At 39.7% G+C, this 23,625-nt stretch overlaps 3 protein-coding genes across 10 annotated transcripts in view; 2 read left to right on the top strand and 1 right to left on the bottom strand.

Annotated features, from left to right (window-relative positions):
- Positions 1-1,209: 1,209 nt before the first annotated feature.
- Positions 1,210-4,361, top strand: kxd1 (KxDL motif containing 1). Of its 2 annotated transcripts, none has more exons than XM_047352716.1 (5): positions 1,210-1,344; positions 1,483-1,593; positions 2,683-2,835; positions 2,921-2,967; positions 3,679-4,361. In XM_047352716.1, exons 2-5 carry the CDS (start codon positions 1,496-1,498, stop codon positions 3,933-3,935), a joined length of 555 nt encoding a protein of 184 aa, XP_047208672.1. In that variant the 5' UTR covers positions 1,210-1,344; positions 1,483-1,495; the 3' UTR covers positions 3,936-4,361. The 2 variants fall into 2 exon arrangements, with proteins under 2 accessions (XP_047208672.1, XP_047208679.1); XM_047352723.1 differs by having other exon boundaries at positions 1,230-1,356.
- Positions 4,362-5,511: 1,150 nt separating this feature from the next.
- LOC124859853 (endoplasmic reticulum-Golgi intermediate compartment protein 2-like) lies at positions 5,512-16,918 on the top strand. The gene is made up of 13 exons (XM_047352708.1): positions 5,512-5,966; positions 6,044-6,152; positions 6,225-6,271; positions 8,360-8,427; positions 8,508-8,548; positions 9,239-9,340; positions 9,432-9,524; positions 11,998-12,053; positions 12,150-12,248; positions 14,084-14,181; positions 14,262-14,424; positions 16,061-16,140; positions 16,248-16,918. Exons 1-13 carry the CDS (start codon positions 5,861-5,863, stop codon positions 16,311-16,313), a joined length of 1,128 nt encoding a protein of 375 aa, XP_047208664.1. The 5' UTR covers positions 5,512-5,860; the 3' UTR covers positions 16,314-16,918.
- Positions 16,919-17,344: 426 nt separating this feature from the next.
- magi2b (membrane associated guanylate kinase, WW and PDZ domain containing 2b) overlaps positions 17,345-23,625 on the bottom strand; it is a 146,920-nt gene continuing 140,639 nt past the window's right edge. For 5 of the 7 annotated variants that reach the window (XM_047352691.1, XM_047352678.1, XM_047352671.1 and 2 more), the window contains one exon: positions 17,345-21,796. In XM_047352691.1, coding sequence (XP_047208647.1) covers positions 21,102-21,796 — 695 coding nt within the window. In that variant the 3' untranslated portion in view covers positions 17,345-21,101. Of the gene's footprint in view, positions 21,797-23,473; positions 23,563-23,625 lie in introns of all 7 variants that reach the window. The other 2 variants (XM_047352684.1, XM_047352698.1) reach the window with 1 other exon arrangement.

Here is a 23,625-nt window from a genome sequence, read left to right on the forward strand (position 1 = left end):
TCTAAACTGTTTACCACACGGCTTCTACACACACAACCAGTAAGTCTGCTGAAAGGAGAAATCTCACCGATTCCCAAAATATATGTTTTCTCACAATTCACCTGAAATTCACTCAACCAGCAGCAGAGGAAGATCAGACTTATGACGCCTTTTAAAAACATAATTATTAACATAATCATCATTTAAATATTTTGTAATTTCTAAGAAAAAATCAATTAGATTTGGGAATGTTATTTTAAGTACAAACTTCATGAAAACCCATTGGGGCTTAAGAGGTTTGTTTATGTTCTTGCTTCTTTACTTAATCAGTAACTATGCATGGGCACCTGGCTCATGTATAGAGAGGCTTTGGCCCTCGACGTGGTTGTTCTCTGGTCCCGGCGTCGGCGACCCGTGGCTGCATCTCATTACCCCATTTCCTGTCTGCCTACTTTCAAAGAAAAAGGACCAAAAATAAATAAAAATCTTAAAAAAAAACCATAATAATTATTTTTTGTTAGCCCCAAAAGTTTTCATACATTTAGAGTAGTCTTTTAATTTTACCAACATGTTTGATTTCTAACTAGAAGTGATGTTAATGTTTTGGAGCGGCACAGCCAGAGTCCTGACTTTAAGCCGAGAGGGAATCTGTAAAGGGAACTAAAGACTAGGGTGATGGCAAGGAGGCTTTCTAACCTCATCACCAAGGATAAATCATCAAAATACCAGTGGGAAAATGCAAAAAGCTGGTCAGCATTTATATGAAGGGTTTAATTGCTATAATGCCAACAAAGATTTGTCCACTGGTTACAGAGAAGAGGATAAATTATTTTCAATACAACGCCTGCCTCGTTTCAAAAACGAAGCTCTTGCTTGAATATTAATAATTTTAAACCTAATCTGCCTGGGTCGAGAGCAATTTTATGATTAATTTTATTAATGACTAGATCCAATATAATCATTTAATTTTTAACTGAAATGTCCATATAGTGATGCAGAATACATTCCTGTCATTCCTTTCTGTAAACTATGCAGAAAGTGTGTGACTGTGGGTTGGCCCCTGTGATGATCTGGATGCTTTCCGCCCCTTCCCAGCGACTGCTAGAATAGGCTCAAGCCACGCTGACAGGATTAACTATGGCTTTAATTTTATTTTAAAAACAAACTCTCAAACAAAGCAATGACCCAATTGTTTTGTACACGCCTCTCCAGCAGGGGGCAATATCGAACCTCAAACGTCACCTACAAACCGGGATTACACAAAAGAAGAAAGTCGGAATCCTGTGACAGGAAGTTTAAGTATATTTGTTTTGTTCTCTCTCAGTGAGTTTCCATATGTAGTTTAATCGATTAAACAAAGAAACGGTGGGTGCAGACGTCAGTGATTTCCCTTGCTTTAGTTTCTTTATTTTTCTCGCCTCTAATCACGTTCAGTAACGGATATTATGTTTTAATAACATGTAAGAAGACCGCTAAGCTGTCAATATGTGAATATTTCTGCAGCTTTCCTGTCACCATGGTGGAGCCCACAGCCTCCGGTGTGTTCTGTAACAGGATGCTGAGCATGGTGAATTCTGAAGATGTGAACGCCATCATCCAGGCTCAGAGACACATGTGAGTGGCTTTATGCTGAATAGATATTGGTCATTGCCAGCTGTATACATCTAGAAACTAAACCCTGAGTCATTTTTTTAAAAGCAAAATAGCCTTATCTCACTCGAGACTCACTGTGAACTTCAACATTTAAATCCTGCCACAGATTCTCAATTAGATTGAAGACTGGGGTCTGACTAATCCATTTTAATCTATAAATATGCTTTGATTTAAATCGTTCCATTGGAGCTCCGGCTGTATGCTTCAGTGTCTTGCCAGATGGTGAACCTCCATCCCAATTTCATGTCCTTTGCAGTTTTACCAGGGTTTCTTCCAGGATTACCTTGTTTTTAGCTCCATTTATCTTCCATGCAACTCTAGGTAACTTCCCATTTCATGTTTGAAGAACAACACAGGATGATGCTGCCATCGCCATGTTTCATCATGGCTGTGGTGTGTTTAGGGTGATGTGCAGTGTTAGTTCTCTGCCACACAGTGTTTTACATGTATCTCATTTGATCAGAGCAAGTTCTTCCACATGTTTGCAGAAACCCCTACATGGTTTTTGGCAAACTGTAAGCAGGACTTCTAACAATTATTTTCTTCTCATCACTCTTCCTTAAAGGTCAGTTTTGTTGAAATAATGAGCTGTTGTTCTCTGCAGCAACTTCAGAGTTACCATGACCCTCTTCTCTGCATATCTGATTAATTCTCTTCTTGTTGTGGCCTGTTAGTTAAGGTGGATAGCCATGTCTTAGTAGCTTTGCAGTTCTGCTTGGGATATGGTTTTACAGCCTAACCCTGATGTGTCTGCTGCGTTCCTTGATCTTTGTGATTCTGTTTAAAGATTAAATGATGTGTGAAAAAAACTTGTTACACAAGATTTTATTTTTATATATTTGTAAAAAAAACTTTAAACCCATGTATCATTTTTGTTTTTTTTCACAATTATGCACTTTTGGTTGATTTATTCACATAAAAACCTAATAAATACATTGACCTTTGTGGTGGTCATTTGATGCAAAACGAAAAGTAGCTAACTTTATGAATGCCACATAAATCTTTTTTATTTGCTGTTTTCTTTATTCTGCCTAATTTTTGTTTAAACAGGCTCGACCGCTTTGAGAAAACCAATGAGATGCTGATCAACTTCAATGGACTGTCGAACGTGAGGCTGCAGCAGATGAACGAGCGCTTCCTGCTCCACACCCGCACTTTGGTAGACATGAAGAAGGATCTGGACAGCATCTTCAGGAGAATCAGGTTAGTCATCAGTCTCTTAGTTCAGTCACATCTGCACTGGGCACAGCAGGCCTTCTGATCTCTGGATCTTTCTTTGCTTCTCCAGAACATTAAAAGGAAAGATTGCAAAGCAGTACCCAGAAGCCTTCAGCAGTAAGTTAAATGTTTCTCTTTTTGACAACAAAAATGTGCAGTCCAAGCTTGAATATGTAACTCGTTAACAATGGATTTGAAAAGTATTCATTCGAAAAAGGTTTTTCACAACCACAAATTTCAATCTATACTATTTGGGTTTTATTTAAGAGACCAACCAAACAAGTGCATAATTGTAAAGAAAAAGGATAATAATACATGATTTTTGAAATTCTTCACAAATAAAAATCTGAAAAGGATGGTGTGCTTTTGTGTTCTGCTCCCTTTACCCAACTGCCTTTAGAAGTCACCTGGTTAGTAAATAGAGTCCACCTGGGACAATAGAAATATAGCTGCTTGGTGTAGGCCTTAGAGGATTATTAGAGGACATTATTATTATTATTATTAGAGGACACAGTAGACATGTCAGGGATAAAGATGTCGACAAGCATGAAGTAAGGGTTAGATTACAAAACATTATTCCAAACTTTGAACATCTCACAGAGCTCTGTTTGATCCATCATATGAAAATTCAAGGAGTATGGGACAGCTGCAAACCTACCAAGACATCCGAGGCATCCATGTAAATTGACAGGGCGGACCAAACCCATTTAAAATGATAAATTTAGCTTTTTATTTTTAATTGATTTATTTTTCATCCTTGCCTGGAAACCAGGTTGTTTTGCTTTCCATTAACCTCTACAGCAGCTCAGCCCTTTTCTTCCATGACAGACATCCATGAGTCACCCATCTTGGAGGATGACGACGAAGAATTTGACCCGATTCCTCCCAGCGTTGCTACAACAACCACCACAGCCACATCGGAGCAGAGCACAGAATCATGTGACACAAGTCCAGATGTGATCTCGCCCACCGTGAGTAGATGCTCTGAAGATCTGTCTCAGGAGCCACCAGACACGCCGACCTCTGACTTCTTAGAGACGGCCGTCCTGCGGGACGAGGGTCCCGACTCTGTAGCTGCAGAGTAGAATGGAAGGTTTTCACTTGAAACTGAGTCAACCATAAGTCTGCTTTGGCAGCAGGTATATTGTTTTTGTGTGTCGGCCTCTTTAAGATTTACGCCAATCACATACTTGATGTTAGAGGCATCTCTGAGGTATTAGAGCGTTTTTGTTGGCATGCTTACAGTTTATTCTTTTATAGCTACTAAATCATGCCAAAGAAATACTTGAATTCATATGTTAGTGTGTGTATAAATACATATATGGTAGTCGTAACTGAATCTGTGCAGAAGTGTTTATTATTTATTTGCTGTTTTGGTTTGGAAAGATGCACGTCTAACTCAAGACACAAGCTTATATTGATGGCATATTGTTAAAAATGCACAATGGTCCTCTTATCTTGAATATATTGGTTGTCAATAAACTCAGCTTGTCTTATTTAAAATCATTCTACATCATTGATCTCTAGGCTCTTTTTTTTTAACCTCACTAAACGTGTTTCCTGTTTCCTAAAGAGTTCGTCTTGAAAAATTCATTTTTCTTTTTACTGTCAAAGCTCAGTTTTAAAGTTGGTCATTTAGTAATTTTTCTATTAGACAGAAAAATTAAATGTATTAGCAATCGCACTCAGCACGCATGAAAACAGTTATTCACTAATAATAAATCGATTAAATAATTAATAAATAATCAGATGATAATACCCACTGTCTGATTTTAGTTTTATCAGATAGCACTGGATGTTGCTAGTGTCTGCATTTAGAAATATAAAACATGCTTTTTATTTAACCAGCTAAAAGAACCCACTGAGATCAAGACTTCTTTAACAAGAGTGACCTGGCCAAGAACGGCATAGTGGACAAGACAGATAGCTACAATACCTAAAACAAACATTAAAAATATAAAGTTTGACCAATTTGACAAAATATGTGCAGGAATAATTGTCAGTCAGTCATTTTCTACTCCTCTTCTTCCATTGTGGGTTGCGGGGAAGCTGGTGCCTATCTCCAGTAGTCTATAGGCAGGAGGGGGGGGGGGATACACCCTGGACAGGTCGCTAGGATTGATTGTTACAGTAACAATTTGAGATTTAAAACCCCGGTGTTGTTCGAAATGTTAGCAGTTTATCACAAAGAAACTTGTTGTTCCTACTTCTGTGGTTGAGTCTATAACCAATACCAAAGACAGATATTTTTCTGGTTTGGTATGAGGCCTTTGCTGGACATTTCACCATATTCTTATTAAATTAATTACTTTCAGATACTGTTCAGCTTCTGTAGAAAGATTTTCTGTATTGACATATCTTTTGATCCACACTTGTTGCTATTCTTCTGAAGCCCACACTGTCCAGTAAGCTGTTATGGTACAAGGACTGGACAAACTGAGGGAAGAATCAGCCAAAGTCCAAAGAAGACCTTCAGAAAGAGTGAAGAACTACTGACTGGAGCACTTCCAAAGACTACATAAGTGCTGTGGCTTCAGTCTAACATTCATACCCCAGAGTTGTAATTGAAAGCTAATTTTATAACTTCTGCTTGTGCATGAGATGAAGAAACTACTCAAAACTATTCTAAATTTTTAGAACATCAGGCAGCAGTAACATTGATAGTCGCTAGAGGGCGATCACGCTAAATGTCCTCTGTTTTTGTCCAAAGGGAACAATAAAACGACAGCGAATCATCTTCTCCCAGGTAATTTCCTCCGTGAGTTGTATTTCCTGATTAGTAGAAAACATTTGCACCTTAACTGTAGAAAACACACGTTTTTAAAACTTGTTTCTTTGGTGTGAGAAGGTTAGTCGTACGTAGTCGAGTTTGAACCGGTTAGCAGGACGTCAACGTTTAGCTCGGAAGTTGTCATGGTAACTCGCCAATAACTGAATGTATCCAGCAAGCTAGCAGGCTGAAAGCATCCAATTTTATGAGTGCTTTAAACCTCCTGTGCTGGTCCCAAACATGAGGAGAATATCCAGGAAAAAAGCTCTGACTCTGGTGAAGGAATTAGATGCTTTTCCCAAAGTGCCTGAGAGCTACGTGGAGACAACAGCCAGCGGAGGAACAGGTACTAGCTAACCAAAAACATAAACCAGCTGCTAAAGCTGTTCTATTAACTGTCCATCTCTGTGAAATTGTCCTCAGTGTCTCTGGTAGCTTTCTCCCTCATGGCGGTTCTGTCCTTCCTGGAGTTCTTTGTGTACAGAAACACATGGATGAACTATGAATACGAGGTGGACAAAGACTTCACCAGGTAGAAGCTACAACTATCTCTGCTGTGAAACCTCTCTGTTGTGTCCTCATCTCTGCTGTTCCTCCTTTACAGCAAACTCAGGATAAATGTAGACATCACAGTAGCCATGAGATGCCAGTGTAAGTATATACATTTATTACGATCCGTATTTTATTTAAACATGTTACTTTTATCTTGTTGATGGTGATTTCGTAGTCAGGCTTGAGTTAGTATTCTACCTCCAACGATTTTTAGGGACACTTTGTCGAATTAACATTATTGATCAATTTTGATAATAAAAAAAAAAACTACTTTAAATGGCATTTACATATGAAGCTGGTTATTTCATCCCTTTATCATTTTAAGCTTTAGTGATCATAAAGTATTTTTTTTTTTGTCTACTAGTTGTCTTCTAGTTAGGAAATTAGGTTATGTTACAATAAATAATACCTACCAGCCAGAGGTCTATCACAGGTATTTCGGACTTTTGCACATAGTCTTTTATTTTCGTAGTCAGCTGGTCCCGAACAGTGATCAGAATCACAGTCAGCTTGTCTAAGCTTGTACATCTAAACTGAGTTATAAGATTTGAGCATCTTTATAATAAAGTATCTCCATAATTAATCAACAATACTGAACTATCAAGAGAAATGAAAGGATATGCAATGGTTAAATTTACTGGTATAAAATGTATTTTGTACGGGTACAAATTCAGGGTAAATTTGAACAAAATGGTAATACGTGGGTATGAAATGGTGAAGGGGTGAACTGACCCAGAGCCCTATCATTGCCTTAGTATTTGTAAACCAGCGTGACATTTTTTTGTATTTTTTTAAGCCCATAGATTTAAAATATAGCGATTCTCTAATTAGTTTGTCCAAATTTGGCTTGAAAAATAAAATATTTTTATTAATATTAAGATAACACAGTCTTGTTTACTGTGGCAGCCACACCGATCCGTCTGTCGATCTTCCGCTCCATTCTTCCCTCACTCGTGAACAAGACCCCGAGATACTTAAACTCCTCAACTTGAGGCAGGAACTCCCCTCCAACCTGAAGAGGACAAGCCACCCTTTTCCGGTCGAGTACCATGGCCTCGGACTTGGAGGAGCTGATCCCCATCCCAGTCGCTTCACACTCGACTGCGAACCGCCCCAGCGCATGCTGTAGGTCTTGGCTAGAGGGGGCCAGCAGGACCACGTCATCCGCAAAAAGAAGAGACGAAATCCATGTGCCGGTCCATTGTGGTGAAGAGAGAGCTGAGCCGAAAAGCAAAGCTCTCAATTTACTGGTCGGTCTACGTTCCTACCCTCACTTATGGCCATGAACTTTGGGTCATGACCGAAAGAACGAGATCACGGATACAAGCGGCTGAAATGAGCTTCCTCCGTAGGGTGGCCGGGCACTCCCTTAGAGATAGGGTGAGGAGCTCGGAGTAGAGCCGCTGCTCCTCCACATCGAGGAGCCAGTTGAGGTGGCTCGGGCATCTATACCGGATGCCTCCTGGACGCCTTCCTCGGGAGGTGTTCCAGGTATGTCCCACCGGGAGGAGGCCCAGGGGACGGCCCAGGACACGCTGGAGGGACTATGTCTCTCGGCTGGCCTGGGAACGCCTTGGACTCCCCCTGGAGGAGCTGGAGGAGGTGTCTGGAGAGAGGGACGTCTGGGCGTCTCTGCTGAGTCTGCTGCCCCCGCGACCCGGTCCTGGATAAGCGGAAGACGACGAACGAACGAACGAACAGTCTTGTTTATTTAAAAACTATTAAAAAATTAGCTTTCAAGTATTTGTGACACTTAAATTACATACTTTGAATTTCAAGACTTGTTGTTTTTTCATTGTCTTTCAATGGTTAACTTGTTTACTAAATACGCTGAACATAAAAATACAGTAGCCACAATTTGGCCAAAAATCATGTACTTAAAATATATAATAGAACAGCTGTAATAAGAACATTAAGTTGGGGTCATATATGCAAAGTGGTTGTTATGCAAGTGGTTTGAATTAGCCACTATAAAAAGATTCATAATAGTCTAAATAGTAAATTTGCTAAAAAAGTCTGAAACTGATAAAACTGACCCTTAACTGTTAAACTGGTAGCAACTTGCTACAATAATAATAAAACATATATTTAAAAGCTATAAATTTAAGATCAGAATTAATAATTGAGGTTATTTTCAATGTCTCTCACTTGTTTATATATGTGTCGTGTTTGTGGTGTATAACGCAGACATAGGAGCAGATGTCCTGGATCTGGCAGAGACTATGGTTGCTTCAGATGGTTTAAAATATGAGCCAGTGAGTGGAAGCTTTTCCTTTCTCACAATGTCAAAGCATCTCTGTCCTTCTGTGACTATTAGTTGTTTTTTACATTTCAGGTCAGGTTTGAACTCCCACCAGAGCGAAAACTGTGGCACATGTAAGTTCAATCGAACATGTAAGGATTTTCTATAACAGTATGTCAGAGTTACATTCACAAGTAAAACATTTAGGAGTGCTACACAATGTTTTCCTTTCCTTATTTTCTAAAGCCAAAAAAGAAAAGAGTATGTAAAAACTATTAAATAAAGCAGGTTTGAAATCATGGAAAAAATATTAATGTTAAAAAAAAAGAAAAAATAATAAAAAAGCTCGAAAGAATCAGCATTTAGTCTATTATACTCCATTCATTTTTGACAAGTTCAAGACTTTTAGATGTTGGAGTAGAGCTTATCTAAATTAGTAAAATGAGTCTTTATTGTACTGCATTGTGTTGTTTAATTATTTTTGGAACCTACAGATAATAAGACCAGACTACTATTTAAGGTTAATACTTATATTAACTTAATACTTATGTATTTAAATGTCCAGAATTATGTGAAAGGATGAAAATAGCTTCAACTTTGAGCATGACCGCTTTTTCCTGCCACATGTTGATGTGCCTCTGGGCAAGGCACTTATTCCCAAGTTGCCTACTATCTGAGTATCAGCTTATAAAACTGTCCAATTTGAGTGCGACTTGGTGGATGTGGCTCTAGTGTAAAGTGCTTTGAGTGGTCGGTATGACTAGAGAAACATAAGATAAAATCAGTCCATTTACTGCCTCCTATTTTCCATAAATTTCTGCTAGGACTCTCCTGCACATCCAGGACCGTCTCAGAGTGGAGCACTCTCTGCAGAACGTGCTCTTCAAGTCTGCAATGAAAGGACCTTCTCCGGCTCCGAGTCAAAGGTGAACACTTAGGGTGATCTATTGTGATCAGCGTGAACACACTGATGGACCTGAGCATTGGAAGCTTTTTATTCTAACTTTCCCTTCTCAGTGATGACAGCTCCAGTTCGCCCAGTTCCTGCAGGATACATGGGCACCTGTATGTCAACAAAGTGGCAGGGAATTTCCACATCACTATTGGCAAGTATGTACCAGCATCTTCAATTCCATCCTTTGAACTGTAGATTCTATATAATGCCCTCATTTCTTCCCATTGTGCAAAAGTAATTTATTCAGTTTCGGAATGCACCAACACGAGAGTTCATCCTTTAACCTTCATGTGGCTCAGGCACCACAGTTATGTCTGTTGAACTGTACCCCCAGCTGATCTGTTTGTGAAGAATAGGTCAGAGCGTGTTAGTTGCATTTGCGCTCATGGTGGAACAATAATACTCCATGTGCACCTGACCAGTCACTCATTTGTGACACATAAACTGTTAAAACTTGTTTCAGTGGTATTTTGTTTGATTGTATTTGGTGCCTCTCGTCAATTTGCTCTTTCCCCATGTTGCATCCAGCCATTAACTTTTTATTCCAACCCATTCCCATTTCATTCCTGTAATCAAACCATTACTTACAGTAAAAACCAAACGTTTGGACACACCTCATTCAAAGAGTTGTCTTTATTTTCATGACTATGAATATTGTAGCTTCCCACTGAAGGCATCAAAACTATAAATTAACACATGTGGAATTATATACTGAACAAAAAAGTGTGAAACAACTGAAAATATGTCTTATATTCTAGGTTCTTCAAAGTAGCCACCTTTTGCTTTGATTACTGCTCTGCACACTCTTGGCATTCTGTTGATGAGCTTCAAGAGGTAGTCACCTGAAATGGTTTTCACTTCACAGGTGTGCCCTGTCAGGTTTAATAAGTGGGATTTCAAGCCTTATAAATGGGGTTGGGACCATCAGTTGTGTTGTGCAGGAGGTGGATATAGTACACAGCTGATAGTCCTACTGAATAGACTGTTAGAATTTGTATTATGGCAAGAAAAAAGCAGCTAAGTAAAGAAAAACGAGTGGCCATCATTACTTTAAGAAATGAAGGTCAGTCAGTCTGAACAATTGGGAAAACTTTGAAAGTGTCCCCAAGTGCAGTCACAAAAACCATCAAGCGCTACAAAGAAACTGGCTCACATGAGGACCGCCCCAGGAAAGGAAGACCAAGAGTCACCTCTGCTGCGGATGATAAGTTCATCCGAGTCACCAGCCTCAGAAATCGCAGGTTAACAGCAGCTCAGATTAGAGAACAGGTCAATGCCACACAGAGTTCTAGCAGCAGACACATCTCTAGAACAACTGTTAAGAGGAGACTGTGTGAATCAGGCCTTCATGGTAAAATAGCTGCTAGGAAACCACTGCTGAGGACAGGTAACAAGCAGAAGAGACTTGTTTGGGCTAAAGAGCACAAGGAATGGACATTAGACCAGTGGAAATCTGTGCTTTGGTCTGATGAGTTCAAGTTTGAGATCTTTGGTTCCAACCACCGTGTCTTTGTGCGGCGCAGAAGAGGTGAACAGATGGACTCTACATGCCTGGTTCCCACCATGAAGCATGGAGGAGGAGGTGTGATGGTGTGGGGGTGCTTTGCTGGTGACACTGTTGGGGATTTATTCAAAATTGAAGGCATACTGAACCAGCATGGCTACCACAGCATCTTGCAGCGGCATGCTATTCCATCCGGTTTGCGTTTAGTTGGACCATCATTTATTTTTCAACAGGACAATGACCCCAAACACACCTCCAGGCTGTGTAAGGGCTATTTGACCAAGACGTAGAGTGATGGGGTGCTGCGCCAGATGACCTGGCCTCCACAGTCACCGGACCTGAACCCAATCGAGATGGTTTGGGGTGAGCTGGACCACAGAGTGAAGGCAAAAGGGCCAACAAGTGCTAAGCATCTCTGGGAACTCCTTCAAGACTGTTGGAAAACCATTTCAGGTGACTACCTCTTGAAGCTCATCAACAGAATACCAAGAGTGTGCGGAGTGTTAATCAAGGCAAAACGTGGCGACTTTAATGAACCTAGAATATAAGACATATTTTCAGTTGTTTCACACTTTTTTGTTCAGTATATAATTCCACATGTGTTAATTCATATTTTTGATGTCTTCAGTGTGAAGCTACAATATTCATAGTCATGAAAATAAAGAAAACTCTTTGAATGAGAAGGTGTGTCCAAACCTTTGGTCTGTACTGTACCTATGTGCTTAACCTTTAGCATATTAGTTCATTTCTGTTGGTAGTTAAATGTCTTGATAAACTCTGGACATAATCATAAAAGGTTTAAGTCACACATGTAATTTTGTTTTAGTATAAATTATAAAGCTTATTTCCACTAATTCAGTGTTTTTCCCATTTGAGCCAGTTGACTTTAATGAGAAATTAGATTATGACCTCCGAGTTTCATTGCACTCACAAAACCACATTTACCTACAGTTGGCTATGAGTAGTGGCAAGTTGCTGCATTTTGATCAAGAAAAAGTTGGATCCAAAGAGACTGAAACTACAAATTTATGAAAAGACAAAGGTCTAAATGATTCACACCTTAGTTAAAAGAACAGAAAGTCCTCTGCTCTAGACTGTCCTCTGAACTTTTGATTTCTCCACAGGTCCATACCTCACCCTAGAGGTCACGCCCATCTAGCTGCACTAGTCAGCCATGACTGTGAGATTATCTTTCTGATTTACTGAAGGAGAGTATCAGATTCTGACTGCCATGGTAATTTTGTATTCACCTAATTGGTATGTTGTTGTGTTCTAGCTTACAACTTCTCTCACCGGATTGACCACTTATCCTTTGGAGAAGAGATCCCTGGCCTGATCAACCCTCTCGATGGCACAGAAAAGATAACTACTGATGGTGCGACCATCTATTTTCAATAATGAGGTTTTTCCACAACAGGAACTAACAGGCACTCCAGCTGGGGCCGCATTAGGGACTCACTGTTCCCCATTGAAAATGCATCCCATACGTGAACTTTAAGATTGTCCTCTTGTTCTATGATTCATATGTGCTTACTGAATCTTGCAATGAACTAAAATTCAATTCAATTTAGTTTTATTTATTTAGCGCCAATTCACAACACATGTCGTCTCAAGGCACTTCACAAAGGGTTTGAATGTTGCAGGGTTGTTGTGGAGGTTAGATTAAACTACTGAGTGTTAGAGTTTGGCCATTTTAGAATGGGTTATGTGTAGTGGCACTAAGTGAGATAATACAGTGATAAAGTGTGTCCATGTAGAGCCCACTGGTGGCCATTGTTATAATAAAAACCACAAGGATTAGGATACTTCCCTCTGTCAGACTGATTATAACCATTGGAAAAGAGATGGGGTCATACAGGTAGCAGAAATGGAGGGTGTGTTTGCACCTCAACCATAACTGAGCCGGTTTAGGGTAAACCTGACTCCCCCTTACTCCAACCAACAGGGAGGGAGGAAGGCGGAGTATTAAAAATAATTGGTGAGTGTTGTTTCCTGTTGCATTGTGTGAAAGGTGGGTAACTTTAAAATGGGCTAAGTCAATTCAATCGAATCATATAGATCTCAAGTCAAGTTCATACATTCCAATTAATCCTAATCATTGAACAGTGCAGTCAGATTCAGTTATTTATTCAAATTGGATAAAAAGTTTTTCTATCTAAGGAAATCCAGCAGATTGCATCCAGTCAGAGACTTGCAGCATTCACTCCTCCTGGATGAGCATGTAGAGACAGTGGACAGTCACTGGTGTTGACTTTGCAGCAATCCCTCATACTGAGCATGTATGTAGCAACAGTAGAGAGGAAAAACTCCCTTTTAACAGGAAGAAACCTCCAGCAGAACCAGGCTCAGTGTTAGCGGCCATCTGCCATGACCGACTGGGTGTTAGAGAGAACAGAGCAGAGACACAAAGAGAACAAAGAAGCACTGATCCAGGAGTACTTTCTATGGGAAGGAAAAGTAAATGTTAGTGGATGTAGCTCCTTTAGTCGTTTCACCTAGAAAGAAAGAACAGATAAACTGTAGCTGAGTGTAATATGCAGTAGGGCGGCGCACAACAATTTTGCCTGTATTTAAAGCACTGAATTTATCTCCTTCAATCAGTAATAGCGTTAACCATTAGAGAGTGGTGTTATCGGTTTGATCTAGTAGACTTAACTATGGTGTGTTCTTTAATTTGATAACAAGGTTTGCAGTTTCCATCCAAGCTGGTCACTAGTCAAGCTAAATATTGGCTGATTTTGGTCACCAATTGATTTCTTATCAACAAGCTGCACTTTGATCATGTTTGGTTTGCATGGACTTTCCCTTCAGAAAGCTTTCCATCTCAGTTCCTTCTCTGGATCCGACACTTCTGAGTGGCCCTTTAAACAAGAGCGTGAGCCATTGACTTGTTAAACTCAAGCAGGCAATAACTTTGTCAAACCAATCATCTCAGTGCTCTCTCTGGTTGATTTCTGCCTCTAAAATCTATTGTTGGATCATCCGCCCCCAAATTATTGTCACTATAACTTTATTGGATTAAAACTGCTGTAAAATTGTTTCGTACAATTCAGTGAGAACCAGAAAGGCTCTTAGGGGACATTTTCTGCAAACGTTACTCCATCTTGTATTTGCTCTGAGCTCCTGCAGTGGAAACACAGTTTTTGTATCTTTAATAATCCTCTGATGTTCTTTCAGTCACTAATAAAAAGCAACATTTCTCGTCTCTAGGAAACCACATGTTTCAGTACTTCATCACCATTGTGCCTACCAAGCTCAACACATACCAAATGTCTGCAGATACACATCAGTACTCGGTCACAGAGCGGGTACGTTTAAATGTTGTGTTTTGGTTAGCCCTGTGGTTGACTGTTGCAGTGGTTAATGTTATATTCCTGTTTTCCTGCAGGAGCGAGTTATAAACCACGCTGCAGGCAGCCACGGAGTCTCGGGGATCTTCATGAAATACGACATCAGCTCACTGATGGTCAAAGTCACCGAGCAGCACATGCCTCTTTGGCAGTTTCTCGTCAGACTGTGCGGCATCGTCGGAGGCATTTTTTCCACGACAGGTGATAGCAGCAGAGTATTTCTCAGCTTTCATTTTAGCGTAGAATCATGCTAAAATTATAATTATGACCTTATGAGCCTAGAAAGAGCTGTTCTTTTCCTCTGTGTTGTGCAGCCATTTTTTTCCCTACAAAGGCCCAGAGCAAACAAACCATACACTGGAGAAGATATGCAAGTTCACCTTTAACAAAAATTAGCCTATATTTCAGTTCATACGAGTTAAATGCCTATAAAAATATACAGATCATGATGTCAGGCATTAATTAGAATATGGATTTTGTCATCTCCTAAAGTCTTTTCTAAAATCTTTACATCCGTTTAATGGGCTTCTTTTTTCTTTGCTCGTATAAACTGTAATTTAATACTTAATAAATACTTAATAAAACTCATGTTTTTCTGCTTTGTCAGAAAACAAAACCCGTCTGAAGTTCACCAATACATTTTTGCTTGAAAGGCCTATGAGGAACATCTGCTGTTTAGCTATACAGAGGCCACCTCTACAGCACCCAAAGGACACAGGTTTTAGAATTTTAGAAATGAAAAAGTCTTAACATTTTAGATTTAAAAATCTTAAAATTGTACATCCTTGCCATCTTTCATTGAAAAAACCAAATTCATTTTTCACCCACTAATCTGATTTCTTGTTAGAATGACTGAATTCTGACAGGAATCCCGTTGAAGGAGTTAAGGTGTCCCAACACTGTGATAGAATTATAAGGCTCATGATGCTGGACTGAAACAGCCCCATCAGGAGTTCATGGAACAACATTCAGGCTTTCCCACATGCCAATACGGGAAATCTGCTCATGAAACCGGCTTGTTGTTGAAATGACAACATTCTGGTTACCTGCAACAGCTATGATGCTTACGCTACTGTGTGAAAGGTGTTAAAGTTTGGTTGTGCAAAAGCAGTGAACTCCTATGCCAGGATAAAAGCCTTCTGCTCATCTCCAAACTGTTTAATACGGTCTGAAAAGTGAATGTTTGGACACGTTCAAAGTAAAACACTGAAATGTTTGGCTTCCTATGCATTGCAGTAGTTCACATTATGGGTTATTAGAGGGAGGTTAAACCCCAGCTATCTGGTGGTGTTTGGAGGCTGCACATTTAATGTTTGATCTCAGTAAATCCCTGCTCCTTTAAATGAACATCAGCATGTTTAATTTGGTACAACTTTAAATAAAACACTCATTTCTTTAGGTAAAATGGTTCATATTATTAGTTATAAATAAGTAGATAGTAACCTCTACTATAGACCATACATAACTTAAAAAAGTCCCACGGGTTTTAAAGACAAAACTCTTGAATTGATTTTTTTTTTTACCAGTTGAAACAGGATGTAAGAATTAGACTCCTGAAGGAGATTTAGTTTTCCAAGCATGATGAATTCTGGTGGTTCAGACGGCCGTAAACGTCAGGAATAAATGTGTGACTGTATACAGCACTCTTCCATCAGTGGTGATACAAATCCGGTTTTATTTATTCATGGGTTTTGAAATTCGTTCTGCCACATTGACACCAGGGCCTTCATCACATAAAAGAAACGTACATATTTGACAACCAGGCTGCTTTGACCTTGTGTTTTCCCTCTTCCCTCATGAACACTAGAGTTTAGGTGGGATCTCTTCTCTCTTACAGGCATGATCCATGGAATGGTGGGATATTTGGTCGATGTGGTTTGCTGTCGTTTCCAAATGGGGATCTACAAACGTATGAATGTAAGATATAACTTTCATCTACTTTTTTTATTCTTTAAACTCTCAACTAGTATGTTAATTTGTTCTTGAATTTCTAAATGTTCTGTTATTTTGTCCTCCATCCAAAGGCTCCTCTGAATGCAGAAGGAGATGGTCCAATTGTAGCACCTACAGGAAGTTACTCTGAGCAGTGACAGGAAAACTCTCCTCCTGAGGCAGGAGCAACCACGAGATACTGGGTTTACGTTGTTCACGTTTTTTTATTTGAAACCTTGGCCCTGTTTTTAATTTCCTCATTTGGAGGACTTTATTGTTGGAAGGGATTGTCGTTGATAATTCTAATGAATATCCAGAAAGCTGACAGTTTTCAAAAGACGGATCTCGGAGTTTGTTTAATTTTTGGCTAATTTGGCTAATTTGCCTGTTTGACATCTGTTGGGACATTTTCCAGGTTTTTGGATAGTTTTGACATTGCTAAAATCTGTGTGGGTGTTCTGTGCCTTTTAAAGAGGCATATTATAGGAAAGGGGTTGTGTTATGGGTAGATAAAGTGTGAATAATTATTGACTTTCAAACTGACAATGATGCTCTCCCTGGGTTGAAAACTGTATCACCTGTTGCAAGCATTTATTTATTATTGAATTCATTATTTGTGACAACATTGGAGAATGTAAAAGATTTAAATGGTGCCCATTTTTGCAGTTGGTCATTCAGTGGTGTTTCTCATTATGCAGTTTTTTTTTTTTTTTAAAGGTACAACTTTGACTAAATAATAAAATGAATTTTGAGAAACTTTAAAGCCTGTCACATTTTATTACATTAGGGTTATGATTCACTCTTTTTACATCTTTTGTGTTTGCATTGTGATAAAAGGTGTAAAATTTACAGAGTTAAGGTGCAAGTGACCAGAGCTGAAAAACACCAACTTCGGTTGAGAAAGTTATATTTAACTTTCTTATACTGTTGACTTAAATAAGAGTACTGGTTGAGGTATTAGCCCAGAATGAAGTACATTTAAAGAGATAGAGCTCTTTAAAATAAGTGTTCCTTATTACGTTGTACTAAGGTCCACAGAGCGGGTCAACAGTCTCACAAGAGTCCTAATCTCACAAGATTTGGGAAGATTTTCCAGTTTTGAGTAAATGCTAAGACATTCATTTAAACTCTTGGGACATATTTTTTTTTTATCTATTAAACTTTAAGCAAGAGTCTCCAGAGACGTCTGTTTTACACCATGTCAAGAGTTTATTTGACAGTATTTCAGTATATCTTTCAGTAAACAAGTTTTTTGTTTTTTAGCAAAATGTAATATATCAGTACTGTCGCATTTCATAAAAATAGTTGTTCACGTCTTTGAAACTACAGTATCAATGATACAGTAAACCATATTTGTAGGAATACAGCTGTACAAGGTGAATATTACACGATTAACACTACACAATTATACTGAATTTCAATGGGGTGGGGTATGAACGTGCCATCCCTCACAGGTTCAATAAACAGTTTTTCTTTTACTTTTGTTTTGTGTGGTGTACCGACCCAGTCACAGCAGGCGGAGGGGGGCGGCCTGGATGGATACAGAGGGCTAGATGACATGTTCTCTGAGCTTTTCTAAATACATACAGAAAACACATTTCTACTGCCTAATGACATGTTTGTCATGCTCCTCTCTAACACCCACAAAAGAGACCCCCCAGTTCTGTCAGCGTGGACCCATCCAGACCAGGCTTTACTGGGGATTAACATCAGTCCCGGCGATCCTTAGTGCACAAGATGTTACCAGTGACCCTAAAATGCAGGTAAGCTTTGCGAAGAGCACATTTCCAGCAGTTTGCAAGTATGGTGTGGGCATGCCGTCATGCTGTGTTCAAGTTGTCCTCCGGTACTCAGAATCTCCAATGGTTCATTTCTGAAAATCTTGCAGAGAGAAAGAAATTGCATCCGAATGGAAAACTGCAGGAGAAAACTGGCATCTCTATGAGTGTCTCAGTTTAACAGCAGCATGCCTTAACCTCTTCCAAACCCAACATTTGGTTATTAAACATACGCTTGTGTTCGTGGGATCATTTCAATGGGCCTGCAACAATAATGCAAACCTCACGTCTCCTTACAGAACAAACAAAAGTGAAGCAGAGAAACCACGATCCACTCTGATGTTAAGCTTGTCTTGATAAACGGCTCCGCATTACTTCGAGGAGAGGATGTGATGCTACAGGCTACATTTTTCTCCCTGTCTAAAACACCCAGGGAGACAATTGCGATATTGACACGGCTGATCTTTAGAGTGCATCCAGATAGATACTGCTTGGGGTTATCGTCTGAAGCAAAAACAGGCTCCACATCTCAGCAGTGGTCACCGAGTTCCCAAAATACAAATTGCAGCTCTGCATTAGTTTGAGTAAGGCACTCCGCCTCACCTCATAACCATCGATCTCCTCCCCTCTCCCACAGTGATGTGGTACACTTAGCACAGTTAAAAGGCATAGAAATAGGAGACTGGACCTGTTGGGCGTCAAATGAATACACAGCTTTATAACTGCACAATGAATGTATGGTCAAACCGTGAACAGGTTGAGTACACAACTCGGAGGAGTAGTACGAGTTCTTACTAAGCCAAATGTTCTCAGTCACTTCAAAGTGGTGAATTAAAAAGATCCGATTCATCTTCCATGAATTCAACTCAGCTCCAGAAGTGATAATCCCACTGAGCTCTTCTTCAGAAAGACTGACATGTCTTAAATCCATGCATGCAAACACCACCTCCCTCTGCGGTCTGAGTTTGGTGGCAGTCTTTGATATGTCGATATGGACAAGGCCATGGAAACAGTGTTCCTAAAATACCATCCCAGGATACTTCTCTCCGTTTTTTTTATTTTTTATCCTTAATTGTACAATGTATCTAACTACAACACTGCCTCAAAAACACCAATAGGTTTGCTTTTGAGTAAACCAAATGTACATAATTTTCACATCTTTACATTTACAGTATATATTTGTAGGCATGTAACATGAATCAAGAGCTCCAGCCTCACTACCTCTAAATGACTCAAAAATGTTTTAATCCTCCATCTTTACAGAGAGATTGAGCAAAAGTAAATCTCCTGCGCTCATGTACAGAAGGGAAAATAAGTATTGCACACATCAAAGTTTTCGCAGTGTATATTTCTAATGGTTCCATTAACATAAAACCATACTAGATGCCAGTAATCCCCAAATGCAAGAATTTAACACTAATTAGTTGATATAGTTGATAATTAGATTATGTGTAAAAAAGTGGAATGACGCAGGCAATACATACTGAACACGTGAAGAAAATGAAACAAAATACATAAAAACCAAAAAACTGCTGAAATCTGTATTTAGAAAATAACTGCTCCCTTTCAGAGAAAATATTTCAGAAGTGAAAACATAATTTCACCATAAACCAGCCACAACCAGGTGTTCCTTTTAAGATTTAACAGAGAGGAGTCAAAAGAATAATCAGAAAGATTGTCCAAGAGCATAGGACCACCCAAAGAAAGCTTTAAAATAACCTGGAATTAGCAGAAACATTATTTTTTCCATGAAAACATTAATGTACTCAATGCCCATGGCCTCCATGAAGTAAAAATTTAAGTAAAACTTTATTTATATAGCACCTTACAAGATAAAAATCACAAAGTGCTTCAACAAAAAAGAAATGTATAAGATAAAATTAAACAAAAGCAGATTTAAAAAGATACATTTTTAGCTGGCATTTAAAGGAAACCACTAGATCTGCTGATCTCAGAGGAAGAGGGTTCCAGAGTTTTGGAGCCACAAAAGAAAATGCATCTCCTTTAGTTTTCAATTGTTTAAGGAGGACAATTAGCGGGTCCTACACACAGGGCCTCAGGGCCCTAGTAGGGGTGTAAGGATGTAATAGTTTAGAGATATAGACTGGTGTCTGTCCATGCAGCACCATTCAAGTGAACGTTCACTGCACAAGACTCCACTGCCGAACAAAAAAGCATCTCGAGGCTTGTTTACCGTTTGCTACACAACAACTGAACAAGTCCACAAAAATACTGGCGGAAAATAGCCTGGTCAAATGAGACCAAAATTCAACTGTTTGCACCTCATCCCAAAAATGTCATGGCAAGACAGAAGTTTGGAGGTGGAAACATTATGATGTCGGGTTGTTTTTCAGCAAGTGGTCCTGGCAGACCTTCATATAATAGAAGGAAGGATTAATGCTGAAATGTACAGGGAGATTCTTACATAAACGTTAAGATGAGGGCTGATTTTTCGGCAAGAAGATGACCTCAAACACACATCGTAAGAAACTCTTGGCTTATTTATGAGAAACAAACAACAGGTCCTGTATAGGACCGGTCAGTTATCCGACTTGAATCCAACTGAAAATCCTTGGAAAAAACTGAAGGTCAGAGTGTGGCCTCTCAGAAACTGGGGATTTGAAGTTTGTGTGGAAAAATGGGTCAAAATCACCTGAGCAATTATTTCTATTTCTTAATTGCAACAAGTTTCTCCATACAACAGACACCCTCAAGTTGTAATTACCAAAATTTCAGTACCTGTGTTCAATACCTATTCCCTGTGCTTTTTACTTTATTACACAAAATCTATAAATTTCTCTGTGTTGATTTCTTCATTTGTTACACACTTCTGGTGTGAATTCATGTCATTGGGTTCTTTAGAATATACTTCTGGGAAAAATGTTGATGGGTTCAATACTTACTTTCCCCCCTGTATACCTTTAGTTGAGTATGCAAAGGTGTGAAGCTACACACTTTAAAATGAGATTTGATCATAACATGTGAGGGTCCTACATCAGGTTTTTATAGTTTATCTGGACCTTAAGGTAGTAGGTGTTATAATCTTCTTGTATGAATAAAAATACATGTAAAAAAAGACTTAATGCGCAGGCAGAGAGAAAATCAGGACAGTGAGGTTGAAGGAAGATGCTTTCCTGGTGATGAGAACAAACAGTGTGAGGATCCATTCTACCTGCTCACCGTGGAGGTCCAGGACCTCAGGGTGCCGGGCAGTTTGTCAGGCCCAGGGATGTTCCAGGGCCCCGGGGAGACAGCTGCGCTCCTTGCTGGAGGACCTTCAATGGTTTTAGAAGGGCAGCAAACCCCACTGTGGCCACTGGCTTTCTCATCTTCTCTGAGGAACAGATTCTTGGACATCAGCCTTTCCTGGAGGCTGACAGGTCCATCTCCCCCTCCCACGGATGTTCCGTTCAGATTCACTGTCACATGCGGGTTCCAGGATGAAGCGCCACCTGCTGCATGTGTTTGTCGGCCCTTTCTCTCACAACAGGGCGAGCAGCTCTCCTTCAGCCTCTCTCTTCTCTCAATCGACCTTCCCACAACAGCTTTGTGAGACAAAGCCCGAGGCGGCTTTTCTCCAGGTGCACGGTTCACCGCTCCAGACCCCTGAAGGGTTCCCTGCCCCATGTTGACACACTTCTGCTCAGTGGACCTGCCACCTATTGCCCTTCTAATGGAGCTGTGGTCTGTCAGCAGTGGAGCTTTGTCTGCCATACACACTTTGGCCTCTAGATGGAGCCGATGAGGGGAGACTGGGGATGAAGCTGGATGGGAGGGAAGTAATGGATTCAGATGGGGTTCCAGGGTCACTTCCTGCAGGGCAAAGTGGGCTGTAGAAAGGGAATCCCAGGGGCTGGCACAGTCTGTTGTAGAAAGATTGACAGAAAATAGAAAATTTAGCGGATTTGGATGAAAGAACAGGACAACCATCATGCACTTGCAAACGAAGAGGGAATTTAAGAGTAGAAGAAAAAGAAAACAAGAACAAGCTGCATGCAAATACTTATAGATATTTTAGTTGCGCGGAATATTCAAAGATCTGAACTTCTTTTCAAACCAAATTGCACACAGATACATCACGTTCTGGTTGAAGGTTTACATCCATTCATCTAGACTGTTACTGACACATTTGGGTCATTAATTTGTTTCTGGGTTGAACGATTAAACAACATACAACTACAAATTTTAGACAATTAGGATTACAAGTTCAGATTTATTGTGAATTTTCTCCACACAGGGTTAAAATATACATACATGAACAAATATATACACACACACTCCCACTAATACTGGTTTATATGTGCTTCAGCAAATTGGACCTCAATCACAAACGTTGTGTAGTTTACAAGCTTCTGGCATAGTTCTGGCCCTTCTTCTTGACAGAGTTGGTAGGATGCATTTAAATTGTATTGATTTCTGCAGTGGAACAATCCAGAATTTTTAAAAGTGTTGAGTTCAGGGCCATTCCAGAAACCTAATCTTATCCTGCTATATCCATTGCAAAACCAGCTTTGACCTGTTTGGGGTCATTGTCCTGTTGGAACTCCCACCGTGTCTTAGGCTGTTGAGTAAAGTTGAAGAACTTGCAGTTAGTCCTCCTTTGTCTTGGTTATACCCACTTGTGTAATGCACCAGTACAACAAGCAGTGAAACAGATCCACAGCATGATGCTGCCACAACCATGCTTGATAGCTGGTACAGTGTTCTTAGGTTTAAAAGCCTCACCTTGATTCCTCCGAACATTCTTGTGAGCTTGTGTTCATTCTGGCCAAATAGCTCAATCTTTGTCTCGTCTAACAATAAAATCTTGCTCCATTAGGCTTCTGGTTTGTCTGTAATGACACCTTCATGGTGTTGATTTTGGGCAAGTGCTTCATTTTTGTTTGCGACCCTTTTAGTCTATATTAGAGTAATGTTCTTGTTCCAGTGACTTCTTGGTAGTTCCTGGGTTCTTCTTCAGCAGTTCAGGGATGATACCTGAACACAACTGGGTGTTCCAACAAGACAATGATCCCAAACACACATTTAAACTGGCAATGGATATGGATATGCCAACATCAAGACATTGACCTCAGCCCCATTCAGAATTTATGTTCTGTACTTAAAGGCCGGGTCCAGGCCAGGAAACCAACCAATTTAAATAAATATTTCTGCCAAGAACAGAGGTCAAATATGCAGCCAGAATTATGCCAGAAACCTGCTGATAGCTACAAATATGTTGTGACTGAGGTGCAACTCACTAAAGGACCTTTAACCAAATATAGGTGGGAGGGTATGTTTATATTTAAGCTTGTGTGTATAACCTATATTCTGTGTGGATTTGAGAAAATCCATTATAAATTCCAACATCCTGCAAAGAGAATGTAGTATTAATATGACATTAAAATTCAATGATGAATGTATGTAAACATCTGGCCAGAAATGTAGATTCACATTGGGCAGTGATTTTAGCCATGCATTAATGATCACATATTCCTAAGCATGCAGAAAGCACACGGAGTAGTGTGCATGTTAAGAGAGACATGCAATTTTCAACGAACCGTGTCTTTAGAGTGGCCCATTAGGAAGAAATAGGGGGAGCTTAGTGTGTCACCTTTCATACACATGGAGAGGTTGGAAGGTACCATTCCTGAGGGAAGGCAAGTAAAAGCCTATACCAATAATTAGACTTAAAGCAGATGGGTTACAGTAC

Source organism: Girardinichthys multiradiatus, chromosome 2, assembly GCF_021462225.1.
Source record: "Girardinichthys multiradiatus isolate DD_20200921_A chromosome 2, DD_fGirMul_XY1, whole genome shotgun sequence".
NCBI lineage: Eukaryota > Metazoa > Chordata > Actinopteri > Cyprinodontiformes > Goodeidae > Girardinichthys > Girardinichthys multiradiatus.